This window comes from Megalops cyprinoides, chromosome 2 (assembly GCF_013368585.1).
Source record: "Megalops cyprinoides isolate fMegCyp1 chromosome 2, fMegCyp1.pri, whole genome shotgun sequence".
Lineage (NCBI taxonomy): Eukaryota > Metazoa > Chordata > Actinopteri > Elopiformes > Megalopidae > Megalops > Megalops cyprinoides.
This window is the reverse complement of record NC_050584.1, coordinates 24,022,752-24,050,194: the sequence shown is the minus strand read 5'-3', so window position 1 is coordinate 24,050,194 and position 27,443 is coordinate 24,022,752. Positions and strand designations below refer to the sequence as shown.

The following is a 27,443-nucleotide window of genomic DNA, read 5'->3' as shown; positions in this document are numbered from 1 at the left end:
CCTCAGAAACCGAATGAATTCAACTGAAGAAAAATCCCCTCTCCAGATCCACTGCAGAACACACACCCGTGTTTACACTAGGGCATGCATTCGAGAAGTCATGAACTTTGGTGTGACTTCATGCAAATGCTGGGCCTAACAGCCTAATCGTCCCTCATTTGCTCAGAGTCAGCGCTAAATGGAATAAAACTGGTGTAAGGAGGCTATTTGACAGACCGTATTCATAATTGAAGAATGCACATAATGACTATTGATCTTTGTTCTAGAATCCATTACGCACCTCCAAGAGTCCCCACAAGGCACAGTAATACCTTAACCAGTTATACAAATAAGGCACAGTCTTAATACTGGTGTTATCTAGGGTTCCGCTGTGTCATTGCAAATTTCCTTGTGAGTTTACTTCATAAAACATGCAACATATGAATGTTAATCATCTTGGCAAAGCATAAACTAACTACACCCAAAACATGACAGGCATCCTAAAGAGCCATGTAAGCGGTGTTTTATCATATGTTCTATAGTTCAAAATTTACTGGAAGAAATTAAGAAGACTTTTCTAAGGCAGTACATTATGCCATTGTACATTTTACCTCCACAGCGCTTCCCAACATTTATTTATCAGATATTTTATACAGATATTTAGCACACATTTATCCAATTTGGCTATTTTGAAGAAAAAAAACAGATTACACAATAAGTTGTAATATAATTTGGCATTGCGTAATAAATTCAAAACTTTACATAAAGTACCATAAAATGGCATTTCAATTTCCTTGGCTTGGAAAAAAAACTGTGAACAATATACATAGTGTACTTATTTACATACATTAAAAAGTGGATTTGGACAGTAGTGTTTCCCCATCAACCAAACTGAGTGAGGCTGCATTGCCCATTGCAAACAATGCTTTCACAGGCTTGAATATGCGCTCTCATCCCTCCCAGAGCAAAGGCCACGACCCCACACACGCGCGCGTGCACAAGCACGGCTCGGTCCAACGCTCCTGTAAAACGAAAAGAGGTGATTGGCGAAGAATACTCTGCTCCGAATGCGGTGCCCAGGTGTGGGAGGGGACACGCTGCGTGGACGGACACCGTGACGATGCCGTCAGGTGTTCCGCATCGCCGGGGGTGGTGTCTCCACGCAGGTGGATTTAGGGTTCTTGGCCAACAGCACCCTGATCTCCTCCTCATCGTTAAAGGGGTTCTCTTTGTACTTCTCCTTCAGCCACTCCCTGTACTGGGGGAAACAGAGGCGATTCAAAGCAGCGCCTTGCATTTGTCAAATCCGTCCTCCCACTCCTGATTTGAATTAACCAGCAGTCTGCTGCATTTGTCAAATCCATTTACACACTCCAGATCTGAATGAAATAACAGTACATGCTGTCACATCCATTCATTCACTTCCGATTTCCATTCAACAGTGCATTACATCTGACAAATCCAAACTTAAAGTCAGCATTTCAATCAAACAGCTGAGTGCAAACCACGTGCATTCATCTGATTCACTTTATTAAAAATCAAATGGTTACAGCTCAAGGAAAGACCTGAGCCACAATGTTCCAGATTAAGTCAAGGCTTGAGTTAAGATGTGATGAGGTATTTTATTTCAAGTCATGAGTCCTCAAAATGTATATTTCAAACTGCAAGCAACCTGGACATTATAATGTCCATATTACATTATATTATTATTGTCATTTATCTAGCTGCAGGTTAAATGAAGGGTGTATTGAGTGATCTCCTGTACACCCTGAATACTTCTGTGTTGTCTGTGTTCTCTAGTTTGAAATTATTTTTACCAACCGGTGCTATGTTAACAATGCTAACAGTAACTAAGAAAATGATGCTTTTCTGCTGTTGTGCCTTCAGCACCAGGCCTCAGTGCATCCCCCTCAGCTCTGTGAAGAAGTGTGGCATGACACCCTCTAGTGAGTGGGTGTCTGCGCTGCCTCACACATCATAAATCTCCACTAAAGAGGCACATCCTGGGCCCGTGTCCCAGGAGGGAAGGGAGTCCTAGGCTCTTATCACAGGAGGGAAGGGAGCCATGGGCCTGTGTTCCAGGAAGGAGCAGCACCCTGGGCCCATGTCCCAGGAGAAATGGACAGGCTGTGGGCCTGTGTCCCAGAGGAAAGGGGCGCTGAGCTCACCTGGGCAGCCTGAGTGCTCTCGAACTCCTCCAGCTGGCGCAGGAAGCCGATGTTGGGACCGGCGCAGGGGCGGGCCACTCGCACAGCGGCCAGGGCGTCCTGCCAGCCTAGCCCTGTCACCGTCATGATGTAGGCCACCACCAGAGTGACACTACGGGACACGCCCGCTAGGCTGCAAGCAATCGACCAATCAATCAATCAATGTACAGTTTCACAGAGTCCTTTGCTACTAATTAGCAAGCAGAACATCTTAAAGCATTATGATATAGCACAATGCAAATGTGTATGTATTTTAATCAATTTTTAATTCTAGCATTGAACATTGATGGACTGTGAAGAACATTTCTGGAACAGCAATTGAACATTTTTTCACTCAAAGCAAAAACACTACAACTTTTCAGCTGACAGCTCAGAGTACTATCTATATATCTCACACACTAAGCAATTACTGTCTTATTATAGCTGGATAAGGGAAAAATACAAATCAAGAAACAGACTGCAGGAGCAACATGACACAAGGAGGTTTCATAACAGGCAAACAATCATCTAAGCAAAGCAGATCATCTAAGTAAGGATTTAATGACTAATTCTGTTCTTTTCACTAAAGTCATTCCTTTTTGCAATGAATTAACGCTTTTCTCCAGATATTTTTAAGATAAATGTAATCAGAGAATACCTATGGAAATTTTGGCTGCACTTTACATTACAGCTAAGAAGAGTTAAGTGTTAATATTGCAGAAATGTGGTAACAACTAAATTTCAGCTTGTAGCTATCTGCACTTCCCTAAGAGAGTAGATTGTTATACAGAATTAAAGAGAAAAGTAACAATTGCATTAAAGTGAAGTGGTATATGGAGCTGTAAGCTACTATCGTATTTGTACTTATACTGACATTTTTTCACAGCAGTCTGAATGCACTCACTCAAAATGGTGTAACAACACAGCTATCCATGTGTTACACACGAGGGACAGTGTCAGACTTTGCATTTCTGTGATGAGAATAATTATCACTCAGTGAAGACCACAGGACTGTGAACACGGTTACGGATGCAGCTAGCTCTTCCTTTGTCTGTGGGGTCCCCCGAGAGTCTGCAGTGGTGAAGGGGCTATTCACGCGCCCACCGTTATCGAAGAGATTTGGGAAGTTCAAGAATAGCCTTCCTTTAGCACCTACTTATCTGCACTCTCTCAGAGTTATGCATGATCTTTACCTCCTTCATCAGAACACAACTCGGTTTGGCTGTTGGTTTGTTCTGCAGAAATTTTTAAAAACCTTGAAGTCACTGAACTAAGAAGGTGTGTGGTGGAGGGGGGGGGCACATTTCATCACACAGCAGTTGATCTTTTCTAATAGGCAGCAACTGCCCGTGATGAATGATTTTACATTACGTTACATTCGTCAGCAGACGCTCTTATCCGGAGCGATTCGCCAGTGTGCTGTCACACACTGAGACAGAGCTTGGGGAGAACAGTCAGTAGCGTGTCTGGATGCGGAGCGGAGACCGAGCGGAGAGACAGGCCCCGAGGGGGGACTCACTCACCAGTGCACCAGGCAGCCCTCTCCCTTCAGCCGGGACTCGTGCATGAACACGATGCTGTCTTTGAAGTGCTGGACCCTGGGAAGGAAGGTCATATCCCACAATTAGGGCAGAGTCAGTAAGAAAACAGGCTACACCACTGTGTGTGTTTGTGCTCTTCTGCGGTTTGGAGATGGTGCTGGAGGCAAATATAAATCATGAATTTTTCAAAACGTAACTGCCTTGAGGAATGGAAGTTCCCTAATGGGTCTCTACGTATATAATTCCAACGAAAGAGAGTATGGTGTGTGTTTGTGCAAGAACGTGAATGATGATTCAGAGAAGCCCATCTTCTCTGGAGGTTTTTTTATTCCTCACCCTGTGCCAGAATGCTACATTAGTTATTTGTTTGGCAGATGCTCTTACCTGAGACCCATAGGCCATTTATACGGATGTTTTGTTTTTGTTTTTTTAATGGACCTATTAAAGCACAGTACTTGGCTCAAGGTTCTATTAGTGATGTCTAATTTTGGGTCTGAACCCACATCCTTCAGGTGCAGAGCCCTGGGCCCTGAGCCCCACACGCAGACACGCAAGCTCCACACCTCTGACCCTGCTCAGCCCTGCTCCCTGAGTGCAGCAGCTGATGTGACCAGGAAGAGAAACCCATCAATGTGTCCAGGCTGGTTAGAGGGGCCAGTTTCAGATTTCACAGGCAGGTTTCGGGCTTCAGTCCTGCAAGCTGCTGGGGGGGGGGGGGGGGGAGTCAGTGGTGGGGTGTGGGGGTGGGGAGGGGGGGGGGGGTTGTAAAAATAGCGCTGGGCCAGAAGATGAGGCAGAGTCATGGCGCACGGCCCTGAGCTTCCTTCCTCCTTCCTCCAATGGGGGGCCAGGCTTCCCTGGCTGCTGCCACTGGACAGGAAGGCTGTGTGCGTGAGTGTGTGTGTGTGTGTGTGTGTGTGTGTGTGTGTGTGTAACTGTTTCTTTCTGTGTTTCATAAGAGTTCAGGTCAAACACCACCTCGCTGACCCCCAGCACAGCCAGGCGAACGTCCTATCCAGCAACAAGTGTGCAAGAGTGACACCTCAGCATGATGCCTTAGGATCAGAAACCTAAACAAGATTGTCTCTCCACAAAAGAGAAAGGGGGACATTTTTGCTTTGTTCAATATATAAAGGATGTACTTTTTTTGATTCTGACTCAAAGGAAATGCAAAGCAAATCAGCAGGGTTTGAATGTTTCAATGTATGTATGAATGTGCATCCAAGGATATCAAGTGCATTTCCATTCTTTAGATCAACACTATTTTAATCCATCTGAGAAATACACTCAAAACATTGCAGTAATGAGCTCAAATCAAAACTACACTTCCACCCACTGTCTGCAGACACAGACAGGAAGTGATGTCACATCATGGGGGACCATACACATGAATATCATCGTTTCTAAAACAGATTTTTGGATAGCGTCATTGTTTGTCCCCCGATTACAGTAATTATCACTGATGCTATTATGGTTGGTTTCAAAATGGACTGTGTATTTTCTGCTTGTCATGATTTGCACTGGGCCCTATGGCCACTTCCAGGTAAGGTCCCTCCTAAGTTGATGCCACAATTATTTATCATATCTAGCATTTAGCCTACATCTATCTATGTAGCTCATTTTCGGGGCAGAGAGGGTCGAACCGAAGCCTCGGAGGCGGAAGTAAGTGCGGACCTGAAGTGTTCCATGTTTTCGAGAGTAACCATCGCAGCAAGTGGCACGCCACCAGACATGTACTGAAACAGCCATTGATGAGAAATTCTCGCAACTCGCTAATCTCATTTTCAGTCGTAGTTAATTCACTTTTAAAACCAAAGCGTACGGTGCAAGCAGCTGTTTCGTCTACACGAGAACAGTTAGCTGAAAAGGCTCCACGGGTCACCACAAGACCTAGGTGTTTTCCTTTCTCAGGTGTCAATGCTAGTTCACATTGGCCAAGCCACCAGAGAGGAAAACGGGTACGAGAAAACACATTCTGCCGCAACTCAAACCTACATGCTGAAGTTGTGTAATCATCATGTAATCTAAGGCCATGTTCCAGATTTTGACTGGCACATTAGTGTTTCAAACCACCGTGTTTTTTTTTTCTGAGTCAAGATGTGTAATGATTGTCTCAAGCAGCCAAAGGTGGGTGGCAGGGGTAATATCGGTCTTGTGAATTGTGAGCAGCCAGGTAAAGTCATATGACTTACAACCAGGTGAGGTAAAGTGATTTACTGCCAGGTCAGAACTTGTGAATTACAGCCAGGTAAGGTCTTGTGAATAACAGCCACCCTTCAGCGCAGATACTCACAGGTTTTGTGAAGGCAGATCTGCAGCAGGAATGCAAAGGTATGTCATCTCCTGTGGGTAAAGAGAAGATCCCAGGTTACACACCGGATGTGAAAAGCACATTTTTTTGGATAGGATTGCTATGTAAACCCCTTGTTTCCACTCTGTCTTCAGGACACCTCAGGTTTAGGGGTACGGTGTGAGTGTCTGGGGCATGGCGGAATTATGGGACCAGGTACCCTTGAATCTGTGTATATATTGGGTGGCACTGCAGTGTAGTGGTAGGGGACAGCGCTCATGACCACATGGTTGCAGGTTTGATTCCCCACTGGGGCACTGTCGCTGTACCCTTGGGCAAGGCTCTATAAATGGTTAAAATTGTAACCTATGTGAGACTGGATAAGATGCACTGTCAGAGCAAATCCCCTCCTCTCCCCTCCTCTGGGTTCGCATCACAGTAGGAATCTGCTGCAGGCCTTCATTAATGTGAAAAAGATACTATCACTTTGATGGCAGCCGCCGTACTGCCTTTCCAGGCATTCTTCCCTTATTTCCATCATAAAAGACAATATAGCTGGACTTACAGAACCTCTGCTGAACATTTGTGAATGTATCCTGTCCAAATAAGTACATGAAATTTGTGAGACAACAACGGAGCTGTTGGGAAATAAAAACCCAGATAAACTGGGTTTAAACTGAATCAGAGGAGCTTGCAGGGTAAGTCTGCCTGCTTTTTCATTTGAATACCTGCTACAGGTAAATGTAACAGATTGTTCAGAATGTTAACACTGTACACACATACACAGACACACGCACAAGTTGTTTCTTTATTCTGACATTTTAATTTCCAAAAGTCTTTCTGTAACCGAGTGACACTGACAAAGGCAGCTTTGGGTAGCGCACAGACCTGGGAACCCCTGCGCTTCTGTGCACCGACGCTGCAAAAGACCCCCCCCTGGTCATTAGATATGCATCGCTGGAGTGGCTGGGACGGGGTGGGGGGTGTGGTGGGGGGGTCACGTTCTTCAAATGAGAACTCCCTCTTCCTCTCTGCTGCGCCAGTCATGCGTGGGGAGGCACCAGCCGCAGGCCCGGGACCCTCAGCGGGCCCCTCTCACAAAGGGGCGGAGAGGGAAAACCCAAGGAAAGTACACAGCGGAACACAAGGAGAGGGAGAAACACCATGTGATCCCCGCAAGGGAGCACCTGTCCTTTTCGGTAGTCAACATCTGCCCAGCATCTGCGGGGGGAGACCTGTTCCCAGGAAGGGGCGATGACGGAGTATCACACGGTCAAACGAAAGAGCGCAGGGGTTAGAGGAGTGTAACGGATAGCGCGTTGCACACCAAGCACGCGTTTCCCCTGCTGCTGCTGACATTTCCACTTCACTAAGCTGACCTAATACACATACAGGTAGCAATAAACTACAGAAAAGTAGCTGACCTTTATCATTTCACACCAGTACTGTAGTAGTTACATTACATTACATTCATTTAGCAGATGCTCTTATCCAGAGCAAGTTCCAGCACAAAAGAACAGAAGTGTATCCATCCATGTTGAATGAGACCAGGCTAACAACACTCTCATAGCACTGGTGTGAACACAACACCATTCAAGCACTACCACTAGTAGTTAACTTGTGCTAACCTGACACCAGACAGCCTAGAAAACTATGAGAAGCCAAGTAAATGTTGAGGATAAAATTTTCAGAGACAAATCAATGGATGTCTGAAAAGGAATTGAAAACAGTATTTATTTGGGGGGTACCTAGCACCCCAACACACACACACACACACACACACACACACATATATACACATAACTGGCCATTACAAGGATTGGTCCATCAAACCACTTTGTGTGGGCTACACTTTTTCACAGAAGTATGCGAGTAGCCTACTGTGTGGTTCTTTCAGAACAGCCCTTTCTTTGATGTCTTATTATCTTTAATTATCTTATTTACTTCTGCTGTTATCTTGCCTCTTGCGGTGATAGCTGGTGCCCCTTAGGGAAGCACCTCATCTCTGTAGCTTGGGTCTGGGAGCAGCGATACCATGAAGCGGCTTTTTGAGTTGAGTGTGCGTTCCATCTTGTGTGAACAGATAAGTCAGCATATGTTGCTGAGCACATGTTAACTGTTGCTTGCTTTGATGGTTCACACATAGCTGCCTCGTCCCCCGTTTGCGTCCTCTCTCTCTCTCTCTCTCTCTCTCTCTCTCTCTCTCTCTCCGATTCACTTATCTTCCTCTTCAGCTTCAGAGTTGCTGTGGAAACAGGTTAGCGCAGTGCTGAATTAAAATGGACAGAAGACAGGCATGTATTCAACGCCTCATTCAGGTGCTGTGTAGAGAGAAATAATCCTTCAACACAAACAGATGAAGCAGTGTTTGCAGAATACATTTATATTTCACTGTAGTCAATGGTACCTGCTGCACAACCCCTACTAATTACAGAAATATGTACATTGATATTCCCATCTTAACCCAAATAGTCAAGTGTTCTGAATGTAACACTATCCATGCAAATACCTCATTCTGGTCAGCACAACCTGAATCACACAGTATTATAGTTGTGATAATAAATATGAAATGTGGGAGATTCCTCTTTTAAAAGGAATACTGAGTCATGTAAACACATATTCTTCCTGTTACTTAAGTGCATGCTCAATGCCTTTCCAGGAATCTTGGGTCATAATTCAATCACCAGCTAGCCCCGTTGAGGTTCTCTCTCTCCCCGATTCACTCATCTTCCACTTCTGTCCAGCTCTGCAGTGTCACAGCTGCTGTGGAAATGGGCTGGCGCGGTGCTGATTTAAAAGGGACAAAGACACGCATGTATTCAGCGCCTCATTCAGGCACTATGCAGAGAGAAACTCTCCTACAACACCAACAGATGAAGCAGGGTAGTAGCACCTGCAGCACTGGCTCCACTAATTGCATCATTCTGAATATAACCAAATTCATGCAAGTACCTCATTCCGATAAGCACAACCTGAATAACACAGTATTACAGTTGCAATAATAAATATCGCAAGTGGGATATTCTTCTGTAAAAAGGAATACCAAGCCATGTAAATAGATATTTATCACATACTGACTGCACTGGCTCCACTTACTATATTTATCCATTGATATTCCTGTGTCAACACAAATAGTCAAGTATTCTAAATATGACATGATTCACATAAACACCTTATTCTGGTAAGCACAACTGAAATATGTAGACACATATCTCTCCTGTTACTTCAGCACGTGTTCAATGAATTCCCAGGAATCTTGCATCATAATTCACTCACCAGCTAGCTGTCATGGACAACAAGAAAGCTTGCATACCGGTTTGATAAGGAGACAATTGCTCTCTCTGAGCCATTTTGCAAAAATGTTAAAAATACCAAAAAATTATGAAAAAGGGTGTATGCTCCAAGGCATTCTCCCAAGTCAGCAGGAAAATTCACACCTGTCCTTCACAGGGCTCCTTCTGGGTGTTAGCAGTGATCATATTTCATGATGCATGTTAACAGCTTATTTGGAACAGGACTGCACCCAGGATAAGAACCATTACCCAGCATGCTGTGTGCATGTAAACATCACCGTGGGACATTCATTCTGGCTTAATGCCAAACAGTGTCTGTCATGTTGCTTGGAAGTTTCCATCCAACCAAGGTGGGAATGCATCAGCATTCTCATAAACTACCCCCTAGACCTGCCCCAAAACCAATCAATGCAATGCAGGATTCTTGTATGGAAACATAATCCGATGATCAAAGCTAGCATCGGTTATGACAGGTGAACGTCAGTTCGGAAGACCTATAAGGGAGCAGAGGGGAGAAGAGGCCAGGCAGGAACATGGAGGGGTTTAGTTTTCTAAGAGGTGCGACACTTGTGTGTCCTGAGAAAGGGGAACCAGACAAGGACAGCTGGCGTAGGCCCTGAAGCACAGCTACACGAGAGCTGACAGACGCACGTTGGACATGCGATCACCTGTATTGCATTGCAGCAAACATACCAAGAGTGGATCGCTGTCAGCATTCTTTTATGCTACAGCAGCAGGAGCTGTGGGCCCGAGTCACGGGGAGCTGTGGTTCGAATCCCTGACAGGTTACTGCTGCTGTCTCTCACATCGCGCCACTTAACATAGGCAGCAGTGTAGCACAGCGGTAAGGAGGAGGGCTTGTAACCAAAAGGTTGTTGATACGATTCACGGCTGGGACACTGCTGCTATACCCTTTGGCAAGGTACTCATCCTACAATTGCCTCAGTAAATATCCAGCTGTATAAATGGATAACATGTAAAAGCTGTAACCTATGTAAGTGGCTCTGGATAAGAGCATCTGCTAGACGACAATATTGTAATGTAATGTAATGTAACACAGAGCTGTGAGAAGAGGGCACAGAACCTCCCTCTGTGTAAAACTGAGAGGTGTCCTTGAAACGGATTACTGCTAAGGCCCCTAAGGCAACGCAGCCAGCACCTGCCTGCCCAGTGGACCAATTGCTTTACCCCGGCGTGTGTACGCGGGGTAACAAGACATGCCTTCACAAGTTGGCTTTACACACAGAATCTGAGCAAACCTGCAACTAGCAGCTGATCGTGACAACCCCCAGACGAGCGTTAGCTCACCTGCCCGCGCTACCCGAAACGATCTTTCGCCTTATGACTGGTGCTGCATAAACCCCTCTTTCCTTCCAGGGATACGCAGCTGAGCCGGTTGCAGGACCAGCAAACGCCCACTAATGTCAGTGGTTTAAAATGGCTCCCAGAGTGGTTCTGAGAGGAAATAAAGCTCAGGGAACATGTTTGGTTGGTTATATAAGCATTTATCAGTAAGCCTTTTAAGGGCAACTTACCTGGAATGTATATTTTGAATGTTCAACTACAGCTATTCCCTAAGGTGTACTTTAAAATACATACTGAGTCATTTGACATTTGACACTAATAAAGTTTCATTTTGGTCTAGGGACACTTGTATATATGTAACAGCAGGGTAAATATATATACATTGAATGTATATATATATATATATATATATATATATATATATATATATATATATATATATATATATATATATACACATATTTATTTATTTATTTATTTTCAGAAAACAGCCCTTCATCCCCTTTAAAATCTCAATGTCTCATGTTGATTCATAAAATACATATGAAACAGTCATATTGCATCCTGCAGTATAGTGCATGCCATGTGCTTATGAGCAGAAACCCAAACTTTTTTTTTCCGTTAAAATTTTTTAAACAATTTTACATTGTTTAACTGAAATGAGAACCTGAGGTTTAAGACTAAGGCAACACATACTCCAGAGCCACTACGATTAACTTTCATTCCTTATTTTTACTAGTTTACACATTTAGAATAATAGTGAAGACATGAAAGCTAGGATATAACACAAATGGAATTATGCAGTGACCAAAAAAGCATTGAAAACAAATTGTATATTTTACATTCTTCAATGTAGGCAATTTTTTTTTTTTTTAAATAATTGGTTTGGAAAGAAATTCATACATAGGCTCACTATTTATATTTGTCTAAGTGACAAATTTCAAGCATTTAAGCATAGGTCTTTAGATTAACATGTCTTTGAATGCATGTTTCCCATTATCTTAATCAGGTGTGTCCAAACTTTTGACTTTTGACTGGTACTGCACAGGCGCAGAACACGAACCCTGCGGTCCCTCCCTGGACCTGGCTGTCCTTCTGAAAGGCGGCCGTCTCAGCGAACCACCCGGGGGAAAAATTACAGCAGTTCAGAGCCCAGCCTGGAGGACAGCCATGCAGGAGACATTAGTGTACAGGACTGAGTGCAGCCTGAGGATCAGTTCAGCAGATGATGGTATGCACTCAGTGCGCCATGTGGCATGATCACGTGTGTTATTATGGCTTGCGAGATCATATAGCCTAGCTTGATCGTATATGTGTAGCTCTGCCACTAGACGCAGTACGACCCTATCATGCGTGCGTAAACTTGCTGTGCAGAGTAGCACACAGCATAAACGTGAGTGCACGGACTCATATTGCGTTCCTTTGACATTCATCTACAGAAAGAATCCGCAGAAAATCACAACTGAGATAGGAAACAAAGACCAAAGCCCTTACCACAAGACATCATTATACAATAGTGCAGCACATAGAAACCCTACTTACTAGGTGACACTTCTTTCTCTTTCTTTAGAGAGTACTGTTTTCCATGAGTTCAATGCCTGTGCACGAAAGTGATGCCGCAGGAATTTGAAACCATGACAATCTCTTTGTTTTCAGTTAAATCGCTGCAGCCAGGAAAGGGCAAAATTCTCTGCTGTATCTCAGGGGCACCCTTAGAAATATAATTGGCTTTCTTAAGTGAGAAATGATTATTGTGTTCTATGTATATAATACTGACTCTCGTCCACTGTCGGTTACTGCAGTCAGTTTTGCTGCTCAGGTACTGGTACAGCAGTATTTTTCAAGACATGTTTTCAAGGCAATGAAAAATAAGATACAGAGGTATTACTCAATTAACAAAGTACATGCATTTTTTGACATAGTTCATTATCAGGTTACTGGAGATATAAACAGCATTGGCTAAAATTGTTCCAGGACTTCAAAAATGGATAGATAGCAAAATATTTTTAAGTATTAACAAAATTACATGATCATGCATTAACCAAGATGCATTAACATTCACAATTCGCTCTCAGTTAGCACTCGGCTCAATTGGCACTGGCTTAGCTTCAGCTGTTAGTGTCAACAGCATGCTGCACGGAACCCATCACCTTTTCTGCTTCATTTAAAACGGTTTCCGATGTTCTGTGCTCACCTGCCGTGACTGTGCCACTTCTCTTTTCATTTCTCCCAACTGTACCCTCTTATGATCTGCCTTTTACAGACTACAGAAACTCTATTATGTTTCATCTCTGATTTGGCCTTTTCCCAAGAAGGCAGCTGCATTAAAGATCCTTCGGATACCAGTTACTTAATCACTGCCATTGATGAGACATGAAGAAGGTAGAGAGAAGACAGGGACCATTTGCTTAAAAGAAAGACGCAACAAAAGAGAGTGGATTCACACAGCTGAGTCACATCCAACGATCATTGGAGATTTTCAAAATAAAACAACAGTGTAATGGTATACAATTGCAATCAAAGCAACATCATAACACATAGCATGAGTCTTTCTAGAGCTTTATGGCTAATGGTTTAATATGTTTTCTGCAGTTTGGTTTAAGTTTGAAGTGCTGCACTGAATGGCGTACTACAGAGTACTATGGTCTATGTTTTGAGAAAACCCCCTCAATGGTATATTTATATTTGATAACCACAGATTACTAAGCATTTTAAAAGGAGAAGAGGATGGACGTGCTCAGTTATTACTCAATATTGACACGAAAAAAGTGACAATTTCAGGGAAAAAAGGAACTTTTTTCTCAAAGTTTTAGCTAATCAAGGTATACCTGCATATGTGTGTCCACAAGAGAGATAGATAGAGGTTTCCCATAGCAAACATTTAGTGTTATTTAATACAGTATGATCTTGTATATTTTATATATGCATATATACAGAGAGAGAGAGAGAGATCATTGTGCATTACAGCTTCAAAATAACTGTGAACATAAGACCCTGCACAGAGCCGCAGGTCCGTCACTTGATACACTCTGTGATATAGTACATCCTGTTCTCCCTTTGGGTGCACAAGCTGAGCGGGTCCCTTGGGAGAGACTGTGCGTCATGTCAATATTGAGCAATGACTGAGCACGTCCATCTTCTTCTCCTTTTAAAAATGCTTAGTAATCTACGGTTATCAAATATAAATATACCACTGACGGGGTTTTCTCTAAACATAGACCATGGTACTCTATTCAGTATGGCAGTACGCCATTCAGTGCAGCACTTCAAACTCTAACCAAACTGCAGAAAACATATTAAACCTTTCGCTACATATCCCTAAGAGAACTCATGCTATGTGTTACGATGTTGCTTTGATTGCGATTGTATACCGTTATGCTATCGTACCGCTTTGTATGTTTATCTCTGTCTTTGATGAAACTGTGAAATCTGAATCGTAAGTAAAGAACTTCAACGTCGTTGTGATAAAATTAGTGTTCAAAGACTGAATGCCAGGGACAGGCTCTAGAATAAATATTTTTGATTATCTATGGTTCTGTTTTTCTTATCTTTTCTATCCGTGACATGCACAAATATCATACTGTAAAAGTAAGCACAGACAGCATATATTATTATATATGCTCCATGAATTACATATATAAAGTGGAAAAGGAAGTAAAATATAACATTTTCATTTTTGACCACCCTTTTTTGGTTTACTTTTAATAGTTATAACAAAGCAACAGCTCCTGAAATCCGTTAATGAATTTTTTTTTTGATCTGGGTGGGGCTCAAACCTTTGCATCAGATCGACCCCTCCATCTGACTTCCAAGAAACTGGTCACAGGGCTGACTGTCAGGTATGCAAATGCTAAAACCCCAGACACCTGGCTTCATCCGTCACGCTAACCAAAAAAAAAAAGCGCCGAGTCATACCCACTGGACATTGAAGAAAAAAAAAAACCCTTTTACGGCGCTGGTGGTGAGACATTACGGTTCAGATGTAAATGCGGGCGCCCTCTTTCCATTTGTCGAGTGTGTGAACAGATCATTTGGGACCACCGAAGTATGACCATTACACATCCCTGCCCCGAAGAAGCACTGACTCAACAACCGCAGAGTACGAACACCCACTAACTCAAACTTGAACTCTATTCAGTATGTACCCAAAGAGTAACTTCTCATTACCCCCTAACACACACTTCCACTCTGTCTGTACCCAGACAGTGGCAGCTCTTACCTCTAACACATACTTCTATTCAGTATAATGTACAGACTCAGAATCGAACACTCAGGACTACTCAGTATATACCCACAGAGTAACTGCTAATCAGCTCTGCTACACACATGTATTCGGCATATACCCAGCAAATAACTGCTCATCAACTTTACTGCATACTTATACTCAGTACATTACCAGAGAGTAACTTCTAATCAACTCTGATACACACTTTTACTCAGTATATACGCAGAGTAATTGCTCATTACCTCTAACACACACTTCTACACAGTAAACTATATTACCAGAATCTCTGCTAAACTCTACTTGGCTCATCAAACTCTATTCAGTATATACCCAGAGAGAAACCTGTCATAAACTATACTACACACTGAGTAACTGCTCATTAATTCTACCACACAATCTTGTACTTACTATACAGCCTCCCGCAGATTTACTGCTTAATAAAATATTTCTATTAAAGAGAGTAACTGCTTATTAATTATACCACACTTCTGTATAAATACTTCCCTATAAACACATACATGGACAGCTGTTGAGGAGTTGGTATACATCCTACACACTTGTATATATTCTGAGAGGGACCGCTGTTCAACAGGAAACATATGTTGGTATATGTTTTTGAATGACTTCAGTTGAAAACGAATGAATATCAGTACTCAATATATACTTTGAGAGACACTGATGGAGAAGACTAGTACACAGTGTCACTGGATATCCTATATTCCCAGAGAAGGACTGGTGTAGATCAGCAGTGCACACTGATGTTTCAGGCCTCCAGGTTCCTTAAGGTTATTTTCAGTGCCTGACACTGGAAGCAGCAGTGAGCTTCATTCAAAGCCACAACACCAAAAGGGGAATATTGGTCAAAAGAAGCTTCAATAATTATCATTCCTGTAGAAATAAAATGTTCTTGAAAACAATGGCATGTATAAGTCTATAGCATTTTATCGGTATTGTACTTATGGTACGGTATTTTCTACAATCAAGAGGAAAGTATTAATAATGGTAAAGAAAATGGCATCAAATTGACCTTTTTCCCATGATAATACACATGTGAAAATGCCTTACAGGACAATGCAGTGGTCAATGGAATATACAGAATACATTAAAAAATGGTGTGACGTATTTGATTTGATCAATTTTCCAATTCTAACAGTGGACATCAAACTGAATACAGTGAGCTTCTGAGCTTTCTTTCTGCGAATGTCGGATGTTCAGCACGGACCTGATTGGCGCTATGCCAGTGAGGCTCCATATAGGACAACAAGGTCAACAAAAACTGCTTTGTTGTCGCAGCTGAGAAGCAGTGAAAACACACAGCGAACCTTTGAAAAACTTTGTCGAGATGGCGTTTTGGCTTTCAGAATGGTTTTCAGTTTTGTTCTCCTTACGAAAGAGAAGAAAGTCATGAGAGGGCACTGCACTCAGACCATCTAGAAGCACTCCCGGAAGAAGCCTTACCCGGAGCTAATGAATGGGACAGAGTCACTGTAATAACACTGCACTAATGAGAGTACAAATCCATCAGTTCCAAGGCTTTTTTCTGCGGACAAAAAAGAAGTAAACGATTAAAGATGGTGTCATTTTCATTTCTTTATTTATCTAATTATTACATTTTTAAAATAGAAAGACATACGCTGTGTCTATGAAAAACACAGGGGTTGAATGGTGTGAAGGATCAGTCAAAGCAAAAGTGACCTAAGATCAAAAGTGTAGATCACAGCAGATTTCTGAGACAGATGGTGATACCCAAGACAGCTAAACAAGGAACTGTTAGCCCTGCCTTTCCTCCTTCCTCCAAATTTCAGTGTCTAGGACAGGATCAGTAGATCAGGCTTAAGTCAAAGAGTGATGTCCTCCAATTTGGTTTGGCTGCATTAAATGACAAACCAAATTCAGCTCAATCGGATCTGGTTCAAAAGGTTGTATTGCTGTTCACCTTGGTATGCTAGCTGTTCTTCCATCTTTGACCACATTCCTTCTAACGAGACAGCACATCTGGACACCTCTAGCTTCAACAATGGCAGTGACAGGAATTCTGTATATTGAGTATCTGAATATTGAGCTCACAGAGTTGAGCATCTGTGGCAGTGTTCCCACTCACAGTAGGCAAGATCCTCAGCTCACCCCCAGAGAACACCTTTCTTCAAAAAACACCTCAGTCGGTTCAAGCTGTCTTGTCATTCTTCTTGACATTTGCAGACATAAACTAGGGCGAAGTGCTTTCCATGGGTAAGCACCACCTCCGCTGGGACAGCCGGCTGCTTCACGCCACAGAAACCCGGAGAGCTCCCAGAACTCCTTGGGGCTCCATTTCCGGAATGCTCCCACAAGGCACTGGGAGAAAAGTGCCTGTGTCAGCACACTCAGTATTTCACAGAGCATTCTGCTGGGTGTGACATCTGAACAAGCAGGTTCTCTCAGGGAACAACCAACATTCCTGAGTTGAGGTGAGACAGTCCCAATGCTGAATCTGTCCAACTGGTTTAAGCATTGCAATTTGGTAGAATGACCATCTGGTGAAAATACAACCTACGCGCATATCATCAGGATTGTAAGTAAACTTGAATTAATGGCAAGAAGGACATATTCCTTGTTACTGAGGCATCACCATCAAATTATTGAACAATACTGAGAAAGATACACCACTAAAGTGTCACTGTCACACTGTCTCATTTACACTGTCACAAATCACACTCGGGATGAGTTCAGCATCATCACTTATGATGCAATCTGCTGGACACAGAGAGTCATCATCATCATATAAACCTGTTGTTTGTTGGTTCTAGAGCACACTGCAACCGAAACAGCCAGAATCAGGTGTCTCGATACAGGAGACCAAACCACACCGTCTACTTTTGGCGTTTTCAGTATGAGTTCTCTCTCACACATCTGAGCTCCAAAAGCAGCAGCATCCGAGAAATCAGAAACACTCTTTTAGAAAGTTGCACTTTCAAGACCCCAAGCAAGTACAGATATAATCCTTTTATACAATTAAATACAATTTTATACAATTAAAAACACTGGCCAGTGCATTCAGTGGGACACAGCGTTCTTTACATCCGAACCTGAGCTGTAAATAAGCAAGAAAGTGAATAACTGAACATACTGCACAGAGCAGGCTCAGTATACCTTTAATTGTGTTACATAACTCAGGATGAAAACTTCAGCCCTTACTGAGACTAGGCACTTTCTTTGCACTAAGAGCAAGTAACACTTTCAAAGGTAGTTCCATTCAAACCATGGAACTTGAGCCAGGCATTGTGTAACTGTATGAGGTGAAAGCTATAATCAATATGTCTTTCATTATGTCACTATGCCAGAAAGCATGATTTTTTACTTTCCATATAAATGCGTTGTTTGTCATTCATTAGTACACATTGTATTAATGTAATGTATACTGCATCAGCATAATGTATAATGCATATACAAACACATATATGGATAATACATTATATATATATATATATATATATATATATATAAATACACATACACACTATTTCCCACGTATGAGAAGAATGAATTTATCACTATAATACAATGGACCTTAAAATTTTTCTGCAGCAAAGTCAGATAAAACAATCTGATATGTCATCAGCACTAAATTTGAGATTAAGCTTTAAACTATTTTAATTTTTCAGTTAAAAAGGATAAAGCCATAAGGCTGTGGCTTGTCAAAGCTCTATCATACAGTTAGCGAAAACTGATGACTCATTCACTGCACTGTGCATGGCTGTACAACACTGGCCTCATCCAACACCCTCTTCAGATAGACAGGATGTGCCACACAGCAAACACACCCTTTCAAGTTAAAGGTGCTTGAAAATATTTTTGTTTGAAAGGATGTATGTTTCCTTTACATTTGGTTCATGGCACATATTGGTTTTTAATGTTATTTTACACTATTTTATGCTTTTTCAATCAAAATGGAAGCATGCATGGTGTGAAAAACAACCTTTATTTGGCCCTTTTGGTTTGAGACACAATGTTGGCAAAGCTCTTTTAATAGGAGGCTGCTTGATGATGTTAGTGACGTAAGACATGGTCATAAGGATTGGCTTCCCAGACCCAATCAAATCCAGTATGTGCATACACACAGGTAAAGTGCTCTCATCACTGTTTTGGCCTTTCCTAGTAGCAAGTGGCCATTCAGTTCAGGACATTCAAATACAACTTGTCTCCCATGACTCTCCCATGAACTTGCTACTTACCAAAGCATTTATCAGTTATATCCTGTTCTGAAATTCACCATACTTGATAAAATTTAATAAAGTTTGGTTCTTTCTCTTGTTATTCCAACTCATTTTCTGTATGTAACCCCTCCTACAGCTTTTCATCTACACTTAAGATACTTAGCCAATGGCTTCAGTTAGTATGGAATGGCATTGCTGGTGCTTACTGTGTAGACCGTCTCTCAAGCAAAGCTTGTAACTACTAGCTACTACCATGCTAGGCTTTTTCAAGCCAGCTTTAGTTTGTCCTCAAACTCTCCCTCCTAGTTCTTTTCTGAAATACTACAATTTCCATGTTAGGCTCTTTTGGAACTTTATCCTGTTTTGATATGTGGAACTAGTAACCTTGGATACCATGAATGTCCCACTGAGTGCCTAAAAAGTGACAAACCACTCCTGCAGCACCCTGCTGCATTTAGGAAGTAAGAGCTCTGTACAGCAGGGCTGCATTGCTACAGCATGACTCAGAACAGTGCCTTTTGCCACACTGTGTCAGGTAGGGCCAGGTGGTCATTGTGAGGGGCGGGGCGAGCTGACCATACCGGTAGCTGCGGAGCAGCGCTGTCGTGGATGGAGAGAATGTGGGTGATGTTGTGCCTCGCCAGCTGTTCTCTGTCCCGTGCATCTGAGAGGGCAGAAAAAAAAGAAAAAACCATCTCTGATTCAACTCAACCAATAAGGTCGGACCTTTCTGCATCCGTGAAGCAAATACAATTTTTTGCCATCCAGCAACAGCCCTACCCCACCTCAGCTGGCCAGGCCAAGGCCAGAAAAACAGACTTTTCTCATCTTGAACTGAAAGAAAAACCGGAAAACCAGTGTTTCTAAAACAGTCCAACACCTTGGCTCAAAAGCACCATACAGCAAATGTTATAATCAAATTTGTTCTTTAAAAGGAAGCCATAAGTTTTCTGCTTTGTACAGATGTATTTGTGGAATGGCTTCAAGCTGCTTTGCAAACCGTCTCATGAGAAAGCGAGTCAAATGCACAATGAACAGGATATGTACTGCATTTATTCATTACCTATTTCATTATAGCCCCCAGACAGTGGAGATTCTCCTGTGCAGTTCAGATTGATTCAAGGAAATAGATTTATTTTAATGTTTACATGAAAGAAAAAAGGTCATTAATTTGTTTCAGAATAAAAATTCAAAGTATATACCTTCAATACAGACCAGGTTGAACAACAGACAAATTAATCCTTAATCTTGATGTGATTAACCACCATAAACCCTCAATAATTGAGAAAAACAAAGAAACAAACAGAAACATACAAAAAAAAAAAACTTTCTGAACAGGTGAGATCTATTTGAACATTAAGTGAACATTTTTCCAAATGATTTGTTTTTATTACCATTACAATGCCTGCTGTCGGATGCAAGGGGACTCTTAGATAAACTGCCCACTCCTCAAAGAGGGTGAGTTATGTTTTATTTCTGCAGGTGGAAGGCTCTAGGATACCGTAGTATTTCCAGGCTGAGACTACCCTCGCAGGCTTTGTGGATGAGAGTGCAGGGGCTGTGAGAGGGAGAGCATGGCAGCACAAGGCAGCAGTGTGCAAAATGTGCAAAAAATGAGAGAAAAAAAACAAGGGCGGAATGCATGCGAGACAAAATCATTTAGGTCTGAATAAAAGTTCAGAGTTACTTGCTTTTTTTCTTGAACTGTACAGTTTAATTTCTATTATGCAAATAAATGGTTTCGTGGACCCAGCGGCAGGGCGTGAAGAGTCGCAGAACTACAGTGTGTGCAAATAATACTAATAAAATGAAATATAATTTCATCACAGTTCAATATTTATTTCATGTTGTTATATACTTGAATCAACCATATTCAAGCAAAGAAATTTAATTGTGAGCACAAAAAAAGAATAATTTTCCAAGAATGGTATTTTTTGCTACACAACTTAAACAGTCACATAAACTGCAAACAATAAAAAATAACTGTCAACAAAGTACATTAAAAATGTAACAAAAATTGCAAGACTACAACTAATCGTGCTTAAAAACAGTCATTTCTCAAGAGGAGTAATTTGATTACTGAAAGCCAACATGGATGGTTTGTTTTAATTGTTCTAACTACTGATTACTTTATTCCACACATCTTTTATTAATGCAACCCTAGACAGCAAGGTTTGCTGTATCTAAAGTAATTAAAGTAATCTGAGCCCAATCAAATACATATGTGAAAGAGATGAGGATACATTTTGTTAAGGAGGAGACCTAATAAGACAAACAACTAAGCTGTGTACCCACAGCAGCATCACTTTCTGTTCGAGATCAAAACCTGGCCTGGTTTCGGGTCATTTTTTCACAAAGCAGAAATTCTCTGTTCCTCAAAATTATAATCAATCATAAATACATTGCAGGATATGACAATAAGGAGCACGGTATCAAAGTCTCTCGCTATTCAACCGTTTTATTTATCAAAATATAATGCAGACCATATGGTATGACGATGACTTCCTCTTTCAAGTCTGGATGTGAGGTAATGGGGTCTAAAGCACACAGATCAGAGGCGCATCCACTAAAATTATACAAAACCAATCTTTTCCATCAAAGATTGGCCTTACACAGCAAATAAACAGAAGCATTTTTTCACTCACAAACTCTTGCTCTCCTGGAACAGAAATATACAATGTCTGTATCAGTACTGATCTTGTAAGAGCTCAGATTCAGCAAAGAACATGGCTACACAACTGGCAATTTTTATTATTTCACACTTGATTATGAATGAATAATAACGTGATTATTAAGAATGCAGTGCAAGAACAATGTGAAATGTCCCAAAACACTGAGCACCTCCAAAGAAATACCTATGCAGTTAAAGTTGCATGAGATGATGATGATGCTGTGCATATTTGCCAGTTTAGTCGGGCAATTCATTCTAAAATAAACTGAATCATTAATAAAAGGCTGAAAGAAATCTGGTCAGGATAAATAACAGATCCTTGCAGAAGTAATGATAGAAAATAAATGACAGAAGGTAGGTAGTCTCTGTAGCCGCTTCAGAAAAGTCTCAGCTGGGCAGTCTGAGAGTGGGGAGCTGAATGTGCGCTCAGTGCATGGTTTTCCTCCGTCTCACGGGACCCCCCCAACCCAATAACCCGCCCTCCGCCAGGGCACAAGGTGGGTGCCAATCTCCACAGCACCCATGCACATACAGAGAGCGCCCCTGGGTGGTTTCGGGCCCGCTCCACGACACCATCGCACTGCCAACAGCGTGTCTCTCCATCCCAGGGCAAAACTGAGATGCATCTGAGGGGGATTCCCCTTGTCCTTGTCTTCTGTGTGAAACTAACTGACAAAACAATCATATAAGTCTTTTAGCCCTTCCGCACGTCGATACAGTCCCTGTCCCAGGTTTCTGCAGTCCTTTTGCAGAGGGCAATAATGTAGCAACACAAGGTCTCACTGTTGCCTTAACCATTGCTGGTACGGCAGCTGAGAGTAGCACTGATCGGCGTGAATGAACGAGACATGACACTGACAGGATGTGTAACCCTTCACTTTTCCAGTTATCTGAGAGAAATTCATTCAGATATTGCTCACCAAAAGTGGCTTCAAACTTTTGTGAAGCCTTCGCTGCGCTCCCCTCATCATTGTAGGAATCCACAAAAGTCAGAACGAAATTCAGTTATATATCGTTCGCCAATATCGCTTTGCATGTTTTAATACCTGCCCCCCATCTATCCAAATACATCTACCTATTTTCATGGTGGTTTACCCACCTCAAAATCTCCGGTTCACTGTTCTGGGATCAGCACTGCGAGGGAAGGACTGCGATTCTCTCTCAGGGACTGTGGCCACAACCCTCGCCTGCTGATCCATGTCAACTGATAGACCTATTGAAACTGGGGGCAGTCCTGCGTTTCACCAAGTGATACTTTAGAGGGGGAACTGAAACACATATATCAAGGGTATCATCCATCATTAAAAATTTCTAAGCAGAGCAGAGTACCTCATCCGTGAGTAGGAAAGTTACATACCTTTGATGTTCCCCAGGTACAAATCCGGCAGGACCTACAATGAGAAATGAGAGATGGATTGATGATTGATCAGTTTAATACTTCATACAGAGTGCATTAACACTACAATCATGTCGGTTTTCAAAGGTGAAGCCACTGAGCTAGATTTTATCACCTTTACACCTACAATATTATTTCATAACCATCCCGTGAAAACAAGATTTCAGTTGAAGGGTGAATTATTACCAAACAACATTTGACATGACATCGCTATAGTAAGATGAAAAAAAAATGTTTTATTGAAATACTACTGTGACCGGACATATAGTGAGCAGAATACCTCATATGATCGCAATTGAAAATACACACAGCCGACACACAGTAACAGACAGGGCTCAAAACGAAATCCCAAAACGTGACTTTGCTTATTAACCCCACAATGGCAACAATAACAAACGACCCGCAGGGACACAGAGAGAGCTGTTATATTTAACGCCGCAGACAGATGGCCGCAGTCCCGGAGCTAAAAGTGTGCACTGACAAAGCGACACAGCCATGCTGTGATCAAATGAGATGGCACAAGGTGTGAGCCATGTGGGGGTGGGGGGGGGGGGGGGGGGGTGTAGCACCAACTACACCATCAGAACCCCCAGCAAGCCCATACTTCTCCTCACAAGCCATTCTTCCCTTTAGGCTTGCTCCTTTCTCATTGGCAGACAGTCTGATCTGTAAATGACCTTGAATTTAAGAAGCTCACTTTGAAAGGGAGGGGGGACAAGAGGGGCCGGGGTCCTGAGTGTTAATACCTCTTATCTAGCCCTGACACTCTATTTAAACACACTGGAAACGCACACTGCTCTGCGCGATAATACCCTGTGAGAATGTGGGTTGAGTTAATCTCTACATACACTCCACGTGACCTGTAAAAAAACAAGGGGACTACACATTTCTGAAAGAAAATATATGAGGTTTTAAATAAAAATGGAAGGGGGTCTGGGCAGTGGCTCCAGGAACTAATGTCACAGCACCGAGAGTCTTCTAGAACCAACACTGACGACTGAGCAGGAACCAGTGATCCTGAACTCCAACATTTCTTTGTTTTGTGAGATAATACTCAAAGAATTGTCTATTTTTAGTAGGGGCTTACATTTGAAGAGGAGGCAGAAAAAGCAGAAATGAAAAAACTACACTTGAGGAACTATGTTGTGTTAGTGAGTTCAGGATCACGAGTGACTGTTAAATATAATATCAAAACGTATGTAATTTTCATGTAGCTTAATACAGAATTCAAACGATAAGACACTATCGTTACTATTTGAATCAGTCACTTTCACGAAGCACAAAATTATATTTTCTAATATCTATCATCAGTGGGAAATTAAACGACAGCTCGCTAGATTGAAAAAGGGACCCAACATCACCACTATCTCATCTAAAATAAACATCACTTAGGGAACAATGTTTCCATACGGACTTATCGACGTGCATATCTCTTGTTGTCATAACACAGGTCAGTTTGCTTTACCCATTCCTGCCTATGCCCCGCGGTTTTCTTTGGGTAATATGTGAAACGGGCCGGTTCAATTCGTCTGACACGTTAGTAATTATTTAATACTCCGGCTAAAGAGGAAAGGCGCATTTGGGAACACCGGTGCAAATGTCATTTCCTTTCCAGGGTTCCGTCAATTCCCTTCGCTCTGTAAGGGCTTGGCTTTTTCTGCTTATGCTCTGGATGCTTACTTTCAGTTTCATCGCCCTTACAAGCATATGCACAATCATCAAAACTTTTCATCCTTCATCTCATTCAATTAAGTCATGATACGGGCGCTGAAGAACAAACGATTATAAACCATTGTCATACGCACGCAGGCAAATGCACAAAGCTAGCTCGCCACCCACAATCGCGCGTGTGGGTGTGTGAGACAAGTAAATTACTATGGCATAGTAGCTCTAACACTCGCAGCCTTACGCAACGAAAATACCATTAAAAGCGAATCAGTGGAACACGGAACAAAAACAAGGGGTGTAGATTTCTCCAAGCAGCATCATTACCATTTATAGACTTTAGGCTACTTGGTTTGCATACCTACGGACGTGTTAGGTTAAAATAGGCAGAACTTTTTCGAGGGAAAATGTGTGATAGAATGACACGGTTTTTATTTTTTACTTCGCCATTTTCTTCCTTAAACTTCGCCCGCACGGGAGAAAAGTAACCCATGATTCTCAAAACTTAGACAGCAGCAATTTATCAATTCGCAGACAACAGCCGTGCGAGATGCAATTTACCTTATTTATGCCGTTTCCCATCTTCGCCGACGTTCACAAGAGTAGCGCACAACGGCGAACTGCAGCCTTGATTTTCTATTCCTTATCGAGGTTTTTCTTATATTGTTAGCTAAATACTACACCATTTGATTACATTAACCTCCCTGGAGGTGGCTGTCAAGCTCGCCCTGACAAACCACCAGAAAGTCGGTCGTTCGCGAAGCACCTTGGGATATGTAGTTTTTATTAGCGGCAGTCCTCGATTCTCTACTCGAAAGGCACTACATTTACCAGATTTATGCTTCCAAAATTACTTTGCTTTAAATGTACGTTTTGTGGGATGGTGTAATTCAAGGCGTTCCATATGAGGCTGAAGTTCAGTTCTTTGAAGCCCATCAGGTTCTGATATGCTATCAAGATCGGCTACACAGGGTGTCATAGTTACCCCCGCTTTGATTTCCTTAAATAAAACAACCAAAGTAATAAACAAATAAATAAGTAGATAAGATTAACTAAATGTTGAAACATCCATATACGGGCAGCAACAGCATTCTAGTTTTTATGATGGGTATTTCTGGTGGATAGAAGGATGCATGCATCTGCAAATATATTGAGTTTAGAAATATAGGTGTGTCTCCGTGGGATTCATTGGTTCCTCACAGGGAAGGAACCAAAAATATAGATTTATTGGTGTTATTACTGGTTTTAATGGACAACAATTAACAATTAGAGTCTAAAGTCATCAGAGATTTAAATCATATTAATCTTGTGTCTGCCATCATCTCCAAGAGTCTGTAGGGTCGCTGATCTTTTACTCATGTGTCCTTGGAGATTTGTAAGGTAGCACCAGTAGTTGACCTTTTTTCTTGTGCTGGTTTTATAAAATGAAACAGAAGATAAATTCACATGTTTCAAGTACATATTAATGGCTGAGATTCATAGAATCCATGTTACCATAGCCGAAACAAAATCTTTTTCCCAAGCAAGAGAGAGCGAAATGTGGAGCTGCTATTACAATTGGTCAACATTAAAGTTATGAAGATAATTTATGAATTCAGCAGAAGTTTCTTACAGTTAACACAACATAGCATACTAGAGTAGAGAGAAAACAAGCCTTTTCATATTAGCCAATTGCACAGCCAAATATTTACCAAAGCAATTAAGGTTAAGTGTGTTAATCAAAGGTACCAAGATCATGTAATCAAAGATCACAGTGCCAGAAATGGGAATGAAACCTGCATCCCTCAGGTTAAAGTGAGTGCCATTTATGTAGCGTCCTAGGGTCATGACCCAACTTGATGCTGATTTATGTCTATAGACCATGGGTTCCCAAACCTTCTATTCTCATGACCCAGTTAAGAACGTATATCATGACTTACATGGCCTGACGTGTGTTTACTTTACATTATATGACATTATTGTCATTTAGCAGGCAGTCTTATCCAGAGCAATTTACATAGATTACAATTTTTACACATTATCCATTTAAACAAATGGATATTTACTGAGGCAACTGTGGGTTAAGTACCTGGCCCAAGGGTACAGTAGTAGTGTCCCAGCAGGGAATCAAAGCAGCAACATTTCAGTTACGTATCAACATATCTATGTTGCTTAGATATGGAATGTTTAAAATACAAAACAGCAACATATACAAGAGCCAGCGCAGTGTTGTGTCTCTCACATATACCTGGACACTCGCTTTATCCCCTTTAAAAACCCACCAGTGGGTATTCAGTCTGACTCACTGTCTGAAAACCACCACAAACAGACCACTAGATTGATATCAGCCACTGGGTTTAAGTAAAAATGTATCTCATGCTTGGTGAGAGAGAGAGTGACCTTGACACCACACTGTAACAGCAAAGAGGACTACAGCATGGCGTTAATTCTTGTTACCACCTCCACTGTCTCATTGTTCCCACAGTGTCATGACTCATCTGTGATTGTTGTGTTGTCAATATTCAGTTTGGGAGGCTCATTGCAACTTACATTACGTCATACTATTGTCCTTTAGCTGACGCTCTTATGCAGAGCAACTTACATCAGTTACAATTTTTTTTCAGGTTATCCATTTATACAGCTGGATATTTTACTGAGGCAATTCTGGATTAAGTACCTTGCCCAAGGGTACAGCAGCAGCACCGCAGTAGGGAATTGAA

The 27,443-nt window shown here is 41.9% G+C and overlaps 1 protein-coding gene across 1 annotated transcript; it reads right to left on the bottom strand.

Annotated features, from left to right (window-relative positions):
- Window positions 1-783: 783 nt before the first annotated feature.
- On the bottom strand, window positions 784-25,467 carry LOC118773338 (dual specificity protein phosphatase 22-B-like). The gene is made up of 7 exons (XM_036522227.1): window positions 25,306-25,467; window positions 23,041-23,074; window positions 19,594-19,676; window positions 6,000-6,049; window positions 3,689-3,763; window positions 2,148-2,319; window positions 784-1,237 (listed from the first exon to the last, which is right to left on the bottom strand). The coding sequence occupies exons 1-7, from the start codon at window positions 25,324-25,326 to the stop codon at window positions 1,106-1,108; spliced, it is 567 nt and encodes a 188-aa protein (XP_036378120.1). The 5' UTR covers window positions 25,327-25,467; the 3' UTR covers window positions 784-1,105.
- Between the last annotated feature and the right edge of the window lie 1,976 nt (window positions 25,468-27,443).